This window comes from Macaca fascicularis, chromosome 14 (genome assembly GCF_037993035.2).
Source record: "Macaca fascicularis isolate 582-1 chromosome 14, T2T-MFA8v1.1".
Taxonomy (NCBI): domain Eukaryota; kingdom Metazoa; phylum Chordata; class Mammalia; order Primates; family Cercopithecidae; genus Macaca; species Macaca fascicularis.
The window spans coordinates 70,168,923-70,185,259 of record NC_088388.1 but is presented as its reverse complement, the minus strand read 5'-3'; the positions used below and the strand labels follow the sequence as shown (position 1 = coordinate 70,185,259).

The window sequence follows — 16,337 nt, the reverse complement described above, 5'->3', positions numbered from 1 at the left end:
TCCTGACCTGAGGTGATCTGCCCTCCTTGGTCTCCTGACGTGCTGGGTTTACAGGCGTGAGTCACCGCACCTGGCCTCTCTCTCTCTTTTTTAAAGCCCATTGTTAGGCGCTTGGTGGTGATATGGTTGGAAAAATGAATAATATTTATTGACAAGTTTTGGGTTAAACAAAATGTTATAGTTGCTCCTTTCTCACTAGATGCGAACTCTTCATTTCATCACTACCATTTTACAGCTCAGGGAATGTGGGAAAGGGAAGGTTAAATAATTTGTTCAATATATAAGAAGCCAGCTGGTAGACTGAGATTAAAAAATCTTTATTGTTTCCTATCGGGAGCCAAAAAGGAAAAAAAAGTTTTTAAAAATTTTATGCCAGGCATGGTGGGCCTAATCCCAGCACTTTGGGAGGCCAAGGCAGGAGGATTACTTGAGCCCAGGAGTTCAAGACTAGCCAGGGTAACATAGTGAGACCCTTTCTCTCCAAAATTAAAAACGTTAACAAGGTATAGTAGTGTGTGCCTGTCATTCCAGCTACTCAGGAGGCTGAGGTGGGTCGCTAGCTTCCCAAAGAGCTGGGATTACAGATGTCAGCCACTGTCCAGCCTTAGGAATCTGTTTTATTTATTTATTTATATTTTATTTTATTTTTATTTTTATTTTTATATTTTTGAGACAGAGTCTCACTCTGTCACCCAGGCTGGAGTGCAGTGGTGCAATCTCGGCTCACTGCAAGCCCTGCCTCCCGGGTTCATGCCATTCTCCTGCCTCAGCCTCCCGAGTAGCTGGGACTACAGGCGCGTGCCACCATGCCCGGCTAATTTTTTGTATTTTTAGTAGAGACGAGGTTTCACCGTGTTAGCCAGGATGGTCTCTATCTCCTGACCTCGTGACTCGCCTGCCTCAGCCTCCCAAAGTGCTGGGATTACAGGCCTGAGCCACGGTGCCCGGCCCAGGAATCTATTTTAAACTACAAGAGCTTATAATCACTTTAACTCTAGAAGATTGTTTCCTTAAATGAGGCATTACATATTTCTTCAACATGTATGTGTTTATTGAGCACTTTACATGCTAGATATTGAGGTGGGTTGAGATGAAAAAAAGGGTTGAGAACTACTGTTTTCAACTGTTACCTAAAGATTGAATTAGCTGTTAAGTGGTCTTGATATATTTTCTTTTTTTGTTGTATTTTTTTAGATGTGATGGAAGACCTCTATAACTACATAAATCCACATAATGGCAAACACTCTCCTATGGTGGCCAAGTCAACATTGGATATTGTTTTGGCTAATAAAGATGTATGTATAACACTTTTCTGGTGGAAATTTTTTGATAGTCTTTTTTAATATTGCACACATTTTAGAAAATTTAAACACTACAAAAGATACAGGTAAATACAATTCTGTTTTTTCCTGCCCTGATTCCTGATTTTCCTCTTTAGAAACAACTTTATCATTTTAAAATGTATTTTTCCAGAGCTATTTTGTACGTACATGTGTGTGCATATGTGTGTGTACATATATATTTTTATTTTTGGTGGTACTGTACTGTGCATACTATTTTCATTGATACTTTTTTCACTTGTAAGTATATCTTGTTTGTTCTCTATCAGCCTTTATGAATTTACTCATTTTTTTATAATAGTTGTATAATGTTCCATTTTATAGATATATTGTCATTGTATGTATGTGTAAGAATTCCTTTAGTGATCAATATTTGGTTTTCATCTTTTCACTGCAGTGAATATTCTTGTATGGTAGGTGTTTTGCCCATAGATGAATATATCTGTAAGATAAATCCGGCCGGGCGCGGTGGCTCAAGCCTGTAATCCCAGCACTTTGGGAGGCCGAGACGGGCGGATCACAAGGTCAGGAGATCGAGACCATCCTGGCTAACACGGTGAAACCCCGTCTCTACTAAAAAATACAAAAAACTAGCCAGGCGCCGTGGTGGGCGCCTGTAGTCCCAGCTACTCGGGAGGCTGAGGCAGCAAAATGGCGTAAACCCGGGAGGCGGAGCTTGCAGTGAGCTGAGATCCGGCCACTGCACTCCAGCCTGGGCGACAGAGCGAGACTCCGTCTCAAAAAAAAAAAAAAAAAGATAAATCCCTTCAGTTGAATTGCTGAGCCAATGTGTATGTGAATTCAAAATTTTGATAGGCATTGCCAAACTGACTCCCAAAAAGGTTGCTCAGGTAAAATTTTACAGGCTCATGCTCAGCAGCTTAAAAATTATCCACTTGTGTTTGAACTGCTTTCTTAACTAGATGCCAGAGGACAGAAGGGAACAGATGTAGCCTAACCAGCCCTTTTACACACAGGATTTATTTACCATGTATATCTGGACAGGTTAGAGACCAGTTTTAACTTTGGGTAATGGAATGATTAGGCTGGGTGAGGGGGCTGACGCCTGTAATCCCAGCACTTTGGGAGGCCAAGGTGAGTGGATCACAAGGTCAGGAGATCGAGACCATCCTGGCTAACTGGGTGAAACCCCGTCTCTACTAAAAATACAAAAAATTAGCTAGGCGTGGTGGCACGCGCCTATAGTCCCAGGTACTCAGGAGGCTGAGGCAAGAGAATGGTGTGAACCCGGGAGGCGGAGCTTGCAGTGAGCCGAGATCATGCCACTGCACTCCAGCCTGGGCAACAGAGCAAGACTCAGTCTCAAAAAAAAGAATGATTAATTGACTGTCTCTCTAAACATGTATCTGATGTTAAAGAGACTAGGAGAAAACTGAGTTGTTTGTGTGTTGTTAATTTGTGTAATCTTGAAGACAAGGTGAAGACAAAAATACAGCAGCAGCATCAAACATGTGTCTAAAAATATGTCTATTGATAGTCAAGTGTTTCAGTTCTGTAATATTCATACTGAGCCCATACCTGCCTTTGGCAACAAAGATGGACTTAAAATTTTAAGAGAGAAGGAAAGCAAGCTTTCGTATAGGTTTTTCTAGTCCTTAGATATGGATCATTATGTAGAAACACTGTTAGTATTTTGAAAACCTGGCTCCGTTTTTTTCTATCAAAAATGATTATTTGTACGTTAATTGCTTTTGTTTTCCTCTGAATGGCTTTATAGCCTACTAAAACTCTGTAAAAATGACCAGTTATGCTATAAAATCTTACTGTTACAATAGTGGTTTGTCTGAAACTTGTTAAAGGACCATAGATTTTGAAGAGCCCCAGAATTAACGTAAGCCTGCTTCTTGTCATTGTTTATTACATATACTGTTATATGCAGTTTGAGGTAGGCTAGTTTTTGAAGTAAATATATATACGTATTAGTAAATATGTAGTAACAATACTTTTGGATTAATAGTAATCTAAAAACATGTTTAAGGATGATAATATAGTCCCATTTATGCTCATGTTTTTTCCCCCTTTCAAAACATACTATAAACATAATAGTGAAAGTTTGGAAAATTAAATGTAATCTCACAACATATATTTATGTATTATCTTCTAGTGTTGTAATATACATATTTTTAAACCTAATTAGGATACTTAATTTATATATATTGTTTCTTTTTTTTAGAATGTTAGATGGACTTCTACAGTAATAATGCTTAGTGTTATCTGTGTTGATTTTAGTTCTGGAGTCAGGGCTGAGAGACAACAGATTTTGTGAAAATAAGTAATTAATTTAATTGTGCGTTCTTTTTCACCCGTATCAGCGCCTGAATTCTGCCATTATCTATGACCGAGATTTCTCTTACAATTACTTTGGCTTTAAGGTAAATAACGGGTTTCAAGTATTTGGGGACTTGTACTTAAATCATGAAATACAGGATTTTATTTATGTTTTGATGACAGTTATCAAGACCATAAGTTGTTTGGAGTTGGGATGGACCTGGGGAGTTAGTGGGGTTAAGGTAGCAGTGGTGGTTTGAATTAAGGCAAAGGTAGCTTATCTATTTGCAATTTTTGAATTTTCCACATATTACTTCTGGATTACCTGAGGAGTTATGCAGATAAATTACCATAAGTGTTTCATAACATTCTAAGTATTTTTGTGTTGATAGGCAGTATAGTATAGTATAGTATAGTATAGTATAGTATAGTATAGTATATAGTATAGTGTAGTGACTGAGAACATGAATGTCAGTGTCCACCTGAATTCCAGTCTCTGCTCTATTTCTTATTAGCAAGTTATTTAATCTCTCTGTGCTTGTTTCCTCCTTTTTAGAATGGGGAGAATATAAAATTTCAACAACAAATTTAATTAAAAAAAATTTTTTTTTTGAGACTGAGTCTCACTGTTTCACCTAGCCTGGAGTGCAGTGGCGCGATCTTGGCTGACTGCAACCTCTGTCTGCCGAGTATAAGCAGTTCTCCTGCCTCAGCCTCCTGAGTAGCTGGGACTACAGGCGCACACCACCATGCCCAGCTAATTTTTGTATTTTTAGCAGAGACAGAGTTTCGCCATATTGGCCAGGCTGGTCTTGAACTCCTGACCTCAGGTAATCTACCTGCCTTGGCCTTCCAAAGTGCTGGGATTACAGGCATTAGCCACTGCGGCCAATTTAGTTTAAATTTCAACTTAAAGTGCCTATAACAGGCTGGGCGTGGTGGCTTATGCCTGTAATCCCAGCACTTTGGAAGGCCAAGGCGGGCTGAACACCCGAGGTCAGGAGTTGGAGACCAGCCTGGACCACGGGGTGAAGTGCCCTCTCTACTAAAAAATACAAAAATTAGCTGGGCATGGTGGTGCATGCCTGTAAGTCCAGCTACTTGGGAGGCTGAGGCAGGATACTGCTTATACTTAGGAGACGGAGGTTGCAGTGAGCCAAGATTGCGCCACTGCATTCCAGCCTGGGTGACAGAGTGAGACTCTGTCTCAAAAAAAAAAGGTGCCTGTCACAGACTAGGCACTGCTCTAAACAACATATATACTCATTTAATCCCCTGAAGAATCCCTGATGTATATGTTGCTCATTTAATCCCCATGAGGAGTCTTCAGGGGATTAAACGAGTGTAGATGTTGCTTAGATTAGTGCCTAGTCTGTTACAGGCACTTTTTAAGTGTTAGCTGTTTTGGTGTTGATGATGATGATGAATACTACAACTTCTGCTGTTAATGTGTACAGAGCTGACTTTTTCCAGAAATTTTCATGCAGTCTCTGCCGAAACAAAAGTGCCAGTGAGGAGGCTGAGATGGGAGGATTCCTTGAGCTCAGGAGTTCGAGACCAGCCTGGGCAATACAGGGAGACCATGTGTCTACAGAATGTTTTAAAAAGTTTTTTTTAAAAAAGTGCCAATGATAATCCTGGCTAACATGGTCTCTACTAAAAATAGAAAAAAAAAATTAGCCAGGCATGGTGGCGGGCGCCTGTAGTCCCAGCTGCTCGGGAGGCCAAGGCAGGAGAATGGCATGAACCTAGGAGGCAGAGCTTGCAGTGAGCCAAGATCGCGCCACTGCACTCCAGCCTGGGCAACAGAACGAGACTCCGTCTCAAAAAAAAAAAAAAAGTGCCAATGATAATGTTCCAGATGAAGCTAGGAAGAGTAAATGTGCTATTCTTTTCATTTGAAATTTTATAGAAACGGCCAAGATTTAAAGAGATTGTCTTATAGTGGATAATATATCTACTGCGTCTTAAAAACGGTGCTCTGAAAATTTTTTGTTGTTTCTCTCTTTCTAGACGCTAGAGCGGTCTTATTTGTTGAAGATCAATGGAAAAGGTGAGAAATGAACATGTTTGTGCGTTACATTTTCTACTGATTATATTGAATATATAGCTTTGAGCTATAAGTCTTAATATTCCTACTTAGACTCCAGATAACATTTTGGACTTTAGGTTTAGTTTGTGGATAATTGTCCTGCTTATTAGTATAAAGTTTTTCTAGTTTCCTTTTGGTATCCTTTTCTAAAATTCAAATATGTATCTCAACCTACTTTTTCTGACATGTCTCATCATGTGAAAACTCCTCTTTTGTCTATAGTGGCTGAAAGACCACAACATATGTTGATGAGAGTATCTGTTGGGATCCACAAAGAAGACATTGATGCAGCAATTGAAACATATAATCTTCTTTCTGAGAGGTGGTTTACTCATGCTTCTCCCACTCTCTTCAATGCTGGTACCAACCGCCCACAACTTTCTAGGTAGGTGTTTTGAGTACACCCACAACTTTCTAGTTATGTGTTTTGAGTAGGGAAATAAACGTTGACCTGAAGAAACTGGGCAGTTCATCACATAAAAAATAATTTAATGAACTTTTAATCGCTGCCTGCTCTGATTAAATGAGATTTAGATTCTGGAAAGATCTCTGACTGTAATGTGGTAAATGATTTGGAGAAAAGGCAAATGCTTAAAACAAAAATGTTCTAAAATTGATTGGATTGTGGTGATGGTTACAAAACTCTGAGTCTATTAAAAGCCGTTGAGTAGTACACTTTAAATGGGGAATTATATTATTTGTGAATTATATTTCTTTTTTTTTTTTTTTTTTGAGACAGAGTCTCACTCTGTCACCCAGGCTGGAGTGCATTGGCGCCTCCTGGGTACAAGCAATTCTCCTGCCTCAGCCTCTTGAGTAGCTGGGATTACAGGTGCCTGCCACCACACCCAGCTAATTTTTGTATTTTTGGTAGAGATGGGGTTTCACCATGTTGGTCAGGCTGGTCTTGAACTCCTGACCTCAGGTGATCCACCTACCTCGGCCTCCCAAAGTGCTGGGATTACAGGCATGAGCCACCATGCCTGGTGTGAATTACATTTCAATAAGGTTGTTTTAAAAAGAAAGTAAATGCCAAGAACTAGTTAGGGGACTCTCATAGCAGTTTATATAAGAAACTGTGGTAGTTTAGATTAGGGAGGTGAAAGTAGAAATTGACAGAAGCAGATAGATCAAAAGATTTAGGGCCAGGCATGGTAGCTCACATCTGTAATTCCAACACTTTGGAAGGCTGAGGTGGGAAGATCACTTGAGGTCAGGAGTTCAAGGCTGCCATGAGCCATGATTATGCCACTGCACTCTAGCCTGGGCAACAGAGTGATACCTTGATTAAGATAAAAATATATATAAAAGATATTTAGGGTGTCAAATTGACAGAATATGGGTCAACAGTGGTTCTTCTTGCATTTATGGATACAGTAAGTAACAGGATTAATCATGATGCCATTTGTTGAGAAAAGGAACGCTAACAGTCTGGTAATACATTAAAAAAAAAATACCCATTATCAAGTTGGTTTGTTTCAGGAATTCAAGAACATGGTAATGTCAAAAATAATGTAATTCATTGCATTAACATTTTATGCAGTTTAATGCTCTTTCATAATAAACACTTTAACAAAATTGATACAGAAAATAACTTCCTTAATTTGGCAAAAGATATCCAATAAAAACCTAGATGTATCATCCCTTTTTTCAGCATGTTAGTGGAGGCTGAGCCAGCACAGTAAAATAAGAAAAAGAAAAGATTGGAAATCAGGGAACAAAACTGTAATGATTGAAAGAAATGACTTTTACATAGGAAACTCAAGAGTATCTGCAGACACATTATTAGAAATAAAAGATTTCAGCAAAATATCTGGATATAAGTTCAATATACATCAATCAGTTAAGTTTCTGTACTTCAGCTGTTAGAAAATTAAGTCTTAACCTACAGTCATGCATTACTTAACGATGGGGATATATTCTGAGAAATGTGTTGTAAGGTGATTTTCTTGTGCAGACATTATACAGTGTACTTATATAAGCCTAGATGGTATAGCCTACTACACACATAGGATATATGGCATAGCCTGTTGCTGCTCGTAGGCTATAAACCTGTGTAGCATGTTACTGTACTGAATACTGTAGGCCTTTGTAATACAATGGTAAGTATTCGTGTATCCAAACATATCACAGTTAAAGTACTCTATAAAAGATAAAAAATGGGCCGAGCATGGTGGCTCATGCCTGTAATCCTAGCACTTTGGGAGGTCAAGGCGGGCGAATTGCCTGAGGTCAGGAGTTCGAAACCAGCCTGGCCAACACGGTGAAACCCTGTCTCTACTAAAAAATATATATTAAAAAATTAGCCAGTCATGGCAGTGTGTGTCTATAGTCCCAGCTACTCGGGAGGCTGAGGCAGGAGAAATGCTTGAACCTGGGAGGCAGAGGTTGCAGTGAGCCAGGATTGCGCCACTGCACTCCAGCCTGGGCAACAGAGCGAGACTCCATCTCCAAAAAAAAAGATGAAAAAAAGATACATCTGTATAGGACAGTTATGAATAGAGCTTGTAGGACTGAAAATTGCTTTGGTTGAGTTAGTGAGTGAGTGGTGAATGAATATGAAGGCCTGGCTGAGCACGGTGACTTACGCATGTAATCCCAGCACTTTGAGGGGGCTGAGGCAGGTAGATCACAAGGTCAGGAGTTCAAGACCACAGGGCCAACATGGTGAAACCCTGTCTCTACTAAAAATGCAGAAATTAGCTAGGTATGGTGACGGGTGCTTGCAATCCCAGCTACTTGGAAGGCTGAGGCAGAATTGCTTGAACCTGGAAGGCGGAGGTTGCAGTGAGCCAACATCACACCACTACACTCCAGCCTGGGCAACAAGAGTGAAACACTATCTCAAAAAAAAAAAAAAAAAGAGAGTATGAAGACCTAGTACATTACTGACGACTGTAGACTGTATAAACATTGTACACACTAAATTTATTTTAAAAATATTTTCTTCAATAATAAATTAACCTTAGATTATTGGATGATCACTGTCGTATATGTGGTCCATCATTGACTTTTTGTTTTTGTTTTTGTTTTGTTTTTCTTTGTTTTTGAGACGGAGTCTTGCTCTGTCACCCAGGCTGGAGTGCAGTGGCGCAATCTCAGCTCACTGCAAGCTCCACCTCCTAGGTTCACACCATTCTCCTGCCTCACCCTCCCCAGTAGCTGGGACTACAGGCGCCTGCCACCACGCCCGGCTAATTTTTTTGTATTTTTTTAGTAGAGATGGGGTTTCACCATGTTAGTCATGATGGTCTCAATCTCCTGACCTCGTGATCCACCCGCCTCGACCTCCCAAAGTGCTGAGATTAAAGGCGTGGGCCACCGCGCCTGGCCTTTTTTTTGTTTTTAAGACAGAGTCTTACTCTGTTGCCCAGGCTGGAGTGCAGCTGCGTGATCTTGGCTCACTGCAGCCTCCACCTCCCAGGTCCAAGTGATTCTCCTGCCTCAGCCTTCCAAATAGCTGGGATTACAGGCGTGTGCCATCGCACCCAGCTAATTTTTGTATTTTTAATACAGACGGGGTTTCACCAAGTTGGCCAGGCTGATCTCAAACTTCTGACCTCAAGTGATCTGCCTTCTTTGGCCTCCCAAAGTGCTGGGATGACAGGCGTGAGCTACCATTCCTGGTTTTTTAAGTTTTTTAGAAATTTCTCTAAGACATGATTAAAGGATATTAAATAATAAATGAATGGAATAGATTCAATTTTATAAAAATGTCAGTTTTTCCCAAGTTAAAATATAGATTCAAAGTAATTCTAGTCAAAATCTCAACATACTGATTCTAAAATTCATGTGAAAGAGCAAAAGACTGCCCAAAAATATCAGGTCCAAATTCCTGGAACCTGTAAACGTTACCTGATAAGGAAAGTGGTCTTTGCAGGTATGATAAGGATTTTGACATGCATGGGGAGATTATCTTGAATTATGTGGGTGGGCCCTTAATCCAATCAAAAGTATCCTTGTAAGAGAGAGGCTGAGGGAGATAACAACGTACAGAAGAGGAGAAAGTGATGTAAAGATGGAGGGAGAAATTGGAGTCGTGTGGCCACAAAGGAGAGCAATTAGCCACCAAAAGCTGTACAAAGCAAGGAACAGATTCTCCCTCAAAACCTCTGGAGGGATTCCTCCAAAAAAAAAAAAAAAAGTGAGTTGTAGACATTGTGACTCTTAATATCTCCGCTTACCTTTTTACCTTTTTTTTTTTTTTTTTTTTTTTGAGACGGAGTCTTGCTCCGTCGCCCAGGCTGGAGTGCAGTGGCCGGATCTCAGCTTACTGCAAGCTCTGCCTCCCGGGTTTACGCCATTCTCCTGCCTCAGCCTCCCGAGTAGCTGGGACTACAGGCGCCCGCCACCTCGCCCGGCTAGTTTTTTGTATTTTTTAATAGAGACGGGGTTTCACCGTGTTAGCCAAGATGGTCTCGATCTCCTGACCTCGTGATCCGCCTGTCTCGGCCTCCCAAAGTGCTGGGATTACAGGCTTGAGCCACCGCGCCCGGCCCTTTTAACCTTTTTTTTTTGAGTTGGAGTTTTGCTCTTGTTGCCCTGGCTGGAGTGCAGTGGCATGATTTCGGCTTACTGCAACCTCTGCCTCCCGGGTTCAAGCAATTCTCCTGCCTCAGCCTCCTGAGTAGCTGGGATTACAGGCACGCGCCACCACAACCAGCTAATTTTTGTAATTTTAGTAGAGACGGGGTTTCTCCATGTTGGCCAGGTGGTCTCGAACTCCTGACCTCAGGTAATCCACCCGCCTGGGCTTCTCAAGTGCTGGGATTACAGGCGTGAGCCACTGAGCCTGGCCTACTTCCACTTAAATCTCAATAGGAAAATATATAGTATGACCTCAGAGCAAAACACTATAGAGCAAAACATTGGAAAAATTGACTACATTAAAATTAAAAACTTCTGTGAACCAAAAACAAAGTCAAATAACAAGTTTCACACTTTGGGAGGCCAAGGTGAGTGGATTACCTGAGGTTAGGAGTTTGAGACCAGCCTAGCCAACATGGAGAAACCCCGTCTTTACTAAAAATACAACTATTAGCCCGGCGTGGTGGTGTATGCCCGTAATCCCAGCTACTCAGGAGGCTGAGGCATGAGAATCATTTGAACCTGGGAGACAGAGCTTGCAGTGAGCCAAGATCATGCCTGCAGCCTGGGCAAAAGAGTGAGACTCCGTCTTGAAAACAACAACAACAACAACAACAAAAACCCCAAAAAACAAGTTTCAGACTGAGAGAAGATATTTGCAATGTGTTAACTACTGAGAGATTATAAGAAAAACAAGGCCAGGTGCAGTGGCTCCTGCCTATAATTACAACACTCTGGGAGACCAAAGCAAAGGCTGGCTTGAGGGCAGAAATTTGAAACCAGCCTGGGCAACATAGTGAGAGCCTGTCTTTGCAAAAGTAGAAAATTAGCCAGGCATGGTGGTGCACACCTATAGTTCTAGCTACTTGAAAGGCTGAGGTGGGAGGATCGCTCCAGCCCAGGAGGTCCAGGCTGCTGTGATCTGTGATCATGCCACTGCACTCCAGCCTGGGTAATAGAGTTAGACCCTTTCTCAGAAAAAAAAAAAAAAAAGAAAGAAAGAAAAGAAAAACAGAAAGCCAAATAGAAACATGGGCAAGGGCTATAAACAAATAATGCATGGAAGAAGAAACTTGATTGGCTAATAAACATCTGAGATGTTACACTGTGCAATAGGAAAATGAAAATTATGTGTGTGTGTGTGTGTTTGTGTGTATATATATATATATATTTTTTTTTTTGATAAAAATGAAAAGGCTGACAATTCCAAGTATTGACAAGAATGTGGAGCACAAGGAAATCTCATACATTGCTAGAAATAGATTTGTCCATCCACTTTGGAGAATCTTTAGTAAAGTGAAACATGTATATATCTTTTGACCCAGCAGTTCGTCTCCTAGGTTTATATTCTACAGAAATCCTTAGAGATAAACACAAGGGGATGTGTTCAAGAATTTTTATAGCAGCATTGTTTGGAATTGCAGATGAATTGGAAATAATCCAGATGTTCATCAACAGGTGCATGGGACAAATGTATTGGTATATTTATACAATAGAATACCTTATGGCAATGAAAATAAAGTTTGTTTACATGTATCAAAAGGATTAATTTCTGTAAAACAATGTTGAATTAAAACAAGTTGCGGAATGATAAATAGATATGCAACCAGAAAAATTCTAAGTGTAGAACATGTAAAAATGTCATAATAGAAATTCTTAAAAATGTTAGAGGATTGCAGTGAGGCTATATTTGTGGTTTCTAATTTTTTGAGGTAGATGGCAAGTACCGAGTATTTGTTACATCATTCTCTATATTTTTCTGAATGTCTGAATATTAAACACCTAGTCAATAGATAGAATCCATTTGCATGATTGAATATTCAGGGAAGTGAAGAGATTATTGATAGGGTAAGGTTCCTAAGGTGGGGAGTAGGATGAGATCCAAAGTGGAGGTAAAGGGGTTGTCTTTAAGAAGACTGTAAAGGAGCTATAATTTTGGTAGACATATCAAAGAATTGGTTGACCATTGGATAGATTATTTTCATAACTGTTTATTTTTTTTGGCTTACTAACAACCTGAAAAGACTGTGACGCATGTTTATGAATATGCATGAGAAAATGTGAAAATGGCACGTTTGCAGTCTGGTGAAAATGTAAGCTAATATTATAGACTTATCTATAAGACTTCCTCCTAGGCTTATTTACTTACTATCTAGAGGAGGCAGCAAGATGATTTTAAAATGGTATTTCGATATGTTTTATTGTGTCATGTACAGTAAAGTGGGTTTTCTTCTTGGAAAAATACTTAGGTGTGGGGAAAAGAAAGAGATCAGCCTGTTACTGTGTCTATATAGAACGAAGTAGACATAAGAGACTCCATTTTGTTCTGTATTTGAGATGCTGTTAATCTGTGACCCTACCCCCAACCTTGTCCTTGCAAGAGACATGTGCTGTGGTAACTCAAGGTTTAATGGATTTTGGGCGTGCAGGGTGTGTCTTTGTTCCTAGAAAAGCTAGGTATTGTCCAAGGTTTATCCCCATGTGATAGGATGAAACAATGCTGCTAAAAGGTTTATCTCAAGGCACAGGATTTTCCTTTACACTTATTCATGTCGCAGAGATCCTTGTTCTTATGTCTTACTGCTGATCCTTGTTCTTATGTCTTACTGCTGATTTCCTCCCTAAAAACGATCCTGTTGTCCTGCCACTCCCTTATCTTTAAGATGGTAAAGATAATTATCTATAAATACTAAGGGAACTCAGAGACCGGTGCCGGCGTGGGTCCTCTGTAAGCTGAGCGCTGGTCCCCTAGGCCCCCGCTTTTCTTTCTCTATACTTTGTCTCTGTGTCTTATTTCTTTTCTCAAGTCTCTCGTTCCACCTAATGAGAAACACCCACAAATGTGGAGGGGCAGGCCACCCCTTCACTTAGGAACTTTCTAAACTTCAACCGTTTTTTTTTTTTTGCCTTAGTGTCTTCGTGTTGAGTAATCATTTTTGTGACTCTGCTTCATTTCCCTGCTCTAAGTTGAGACTTTTTTTTCCCCGTAGCTGTTTTCTTCTGAGTATGAAAGATGACAGCATTGAAGGCATTTATGATACTCTAAAGCAGTGTGCATTGATTTCTAAGTCTGCTGGAGGAATTGGTGTTGCTGTGAGTTGTATTCGGGCTACTGGCAGCTACATTGCTGGGGTAAGTTTCTGCCATTTGGCTTTTAAAAGGGGATTCAAGTCTAAAAGCAACCAGATTTATGGTTGAGAGGGCATATGCTATTTTTTTGGGAGTCCTGGGTCTCTGTTAATTACTAAATGCCTATGTGACTTGGAGTGAGTCATTTCACTTCTGGCTTCATTTTTATCTATGTTATTAGACATTTAGATTTGACTAGATAATTTCTAGAATCCTTTTTAGCTCAGGTTTTAGAATTCTGGCTTATTTTAGCAGTAATAAGAGCAGTTATCATTTATTGATTGCTTACTGTATGTTAAGTCTGTTATAAATGTTTTACATGAAGTACTCATTTGACCCTTACTACAACCCTATGAGGTAGCTATGATTATAGACTCATGCCAGGAATTTTATTCCTTAAAATAACCTTGTGAATAAAGGTGCCATTGTCTAATTTTACAAGTGAGGAAATTGAGACTTAGAAAGTTGCTACTTTCTGAGATCAATCACTTAATATGTGGTAGAGCCAGGATACAAGATTTATGCATTGACACTTTATGATGTAAACTTCAGCCCTTTGTTAGTTTACTATTCATTGGGAGTAAAGATAATGGTTTTGACTTAGACCTGGATTTAAATCCTCGCTCCACTACTTAACTAGTAATGTGGCCTGGAGTTAGTTATTTTATGTCTGAGTTTGTTTCCTTTTCTGTAAGCTGAAGAAAATATCTAACCCTGTAGAATAAAGTTCCAGAAGGAAATTATTCCATTATGTTGTGTTTTGGAGGTACTGTGATATATACAGCACTTTACACAATGGTAGAGTGAGCCATTGCTCACTTATCTTTCTAGACTGTTTAAAGGCTTGTGTTGGGATCAGAAGGGTTATTTAAAGAATTTGATGAAGTGTCTTCTAGTCATAGGAGTCTCTATTTTCTTAACATCATTCTAGAGTCCACTTATTGCTGAGAATCTCCTTTTACCTTATTTATTGCCCTGATATAGCTACTGCATGTAATTCTTATTATAAATTGCCTTGATTTCTTTTGGGAAAAAGGCATTGTAGTAGTATTTATATTCTTTTTTACTCTACCCAAAGTGTATCTTTATATAATGACCTTTAGAAGATGTAGAGTTTAAATTTAGCTACCTTGATTTTCGATCCCTTTGACTTGTAATTGGTACATCTCACTGTAAATTAGAAATGCCATGAGGTAACTTAGTACATAATTGTAATTTATTCAGCATTTTGTTGATTTTATTTGGGCATTATTTTTCCAAAGCAGAAGCAGAGATGGAGAGCAGGTAAACTTCATAGATTGCTTCCTAGAAATTAGTCATCTTTTTTGATAAAAGAATGGGGCCATTTTGTTCTTTTCTTTGCTGAGTGCCCTCTGTCTTTTCTATCATGTTCTCTCTTTTAGACTAACGGCAATTCCAATGGCCTTGTACCGATGCTGAGAGTATATAACAACACAGCTCGATATGTGGATCAAGGTGGGAACAAGGTATGCTCCATGACTTGAAAGTACTAGAAATCAGAACTAAAGGTGCTTTAGTCATATACACTTAAGATGGCTCATTTATGTGTGGTTTCTAATTACTTATTTTTTACTTGTAAAATCAATTTGAGGAGGTATAATTATTTTAATATGCATATACTTTAAATGTACAGTTTGACGGGTTTTGACAAATGTTACACTTGTGTAATCCCCACATTGATAAAGAGGTAGAACATTTCCATTACCCCAAAATCTTTTCTCCCTCATATACCTTTACATTCAGTCACCCCTGTCATCCCTACCCACACATACTTTATCCCTGGCTCTAGACAACCACTGATCTATTCAGCTTTCTTACATAATAGTTTATTTGCAAAGAATTTCTCAAGTTGTAACTCATATAAATATGTCATTTGAAATGGGGTTGTAACATGTGCTCTACGTTTTTCTTTGTTTTTTTTTTTGTTTGTTTGTTTGTTTTTTTTTTTTTGTCTCTCTCTTATCACCCAGGCTGGAGTGCAATGGCACAACCTTGGCTCACCGTAGCCTTGACCTCCTGGACTTAAGCAATCCTTCTGCCTCATCCCTCCCATGTAGCTCAGACCATAGGCCTGTGCCACCACACCCAGCTAATTTTTATATTTTTTGTAGAGACGGGGGTCGCACTTTCTTGCCTAGGCTGATCTCAAACTCCTAGACCCAAGCAATCTACCTGCCTTGGCCTCCCAAAGTGTTGGGATTACAGGTGTTAGCCACTGCACCTGGCCTTCGTTGTTCTTAAAACAAAAACAAAAACAAACTGGAATAACAAAACTCTCCCTAATTGGCTGGGTGTGGTGGCTCCTGCCAGTAATCCCAGCACTTTGGGAGGCTGAGGTGGGCTGATCGCTTAAGCTCATGAGTTCAAGACCACCCTGATGCAACCCCATCTCCACAAAAAATACAAAAATTAACCAGGTATGGTGTAGTTTCAGCTACTTGGGAGGCTGACGTGGGAGGATGGCTAGAGCCCGGTAGGCAGGAGGTTGCAGTGAGCCGAGATTATACCACTGTGCTCCAGCCTGGACAATAGAGCTAGACCTTGTCTCAAACAAAACAGAACAAACAAACAAAAACTCTCCCTAATTCTAGAAGAAACAGTAAAGTTGAAAGAATTGGGTTGTTTACCTGGTTTTATCAACAGGATGGTTTGCAACTAGAGTCTGCCTTTTGTGACTGTAGGCACACTAATCACCTGTTAGTTTATGAATTTCTCTCTGATGGACTTTGGGGACCTTGATAAGACAGATCAACTTTTTGACCTTCAATAAGAGCATGGCTTATTTTGTAAAAGCAACTTCCTTTGGGCTTTATGTACATGTCATGTTGTGTAAAGAGAGCTGGGCTATTGCTGAAGAGGAGGCTCCATTTGTAGTTCAT

General features: G+C 39.8%; 1 protein-coding gene across 2 annotated transcripts in view; it reads left to right on the top strand.

The window, feature by feature from the left end:
- The window catches only part of RRM1 (ribonucleotide reductase catalytic subunit M1), a 45,540-nt gene that overhangs the window by 12,105 nt on the left and 17,098 nt on the right, over nt 1–16,337 (top strand). For both annotated transcript variants that reach the window (XM_065529564.1, XM_005578942.4), the window contains 6 exons: nt 1,195–1,295; nt 3,674–3,733; nt 5,643–5,682; nt 5,944–6,106; nt 13,299–13,440; nt 14,841–14,924. In XM_065529564.1, coding sequence (XP_065385636.1) covers nt 1,200–1,295; nt 3,674–3,733; nt 5,643–5,682; nt 5,944–6,106; nt 13,299–13,440; nt 14,841–14,924 — 585 coding nt within the window. In that variant the 5' untranslated portion in view covers nt 1,195–1,199. The remainder of the gene's footprint in view (nt 1–1,194; nt 1,296–3,673; nt 3,734–5,642; nt 5,683–5,943; nt 6,107–13,298; nt 13,441–14,840; nt 14,925–16,337) is intronic.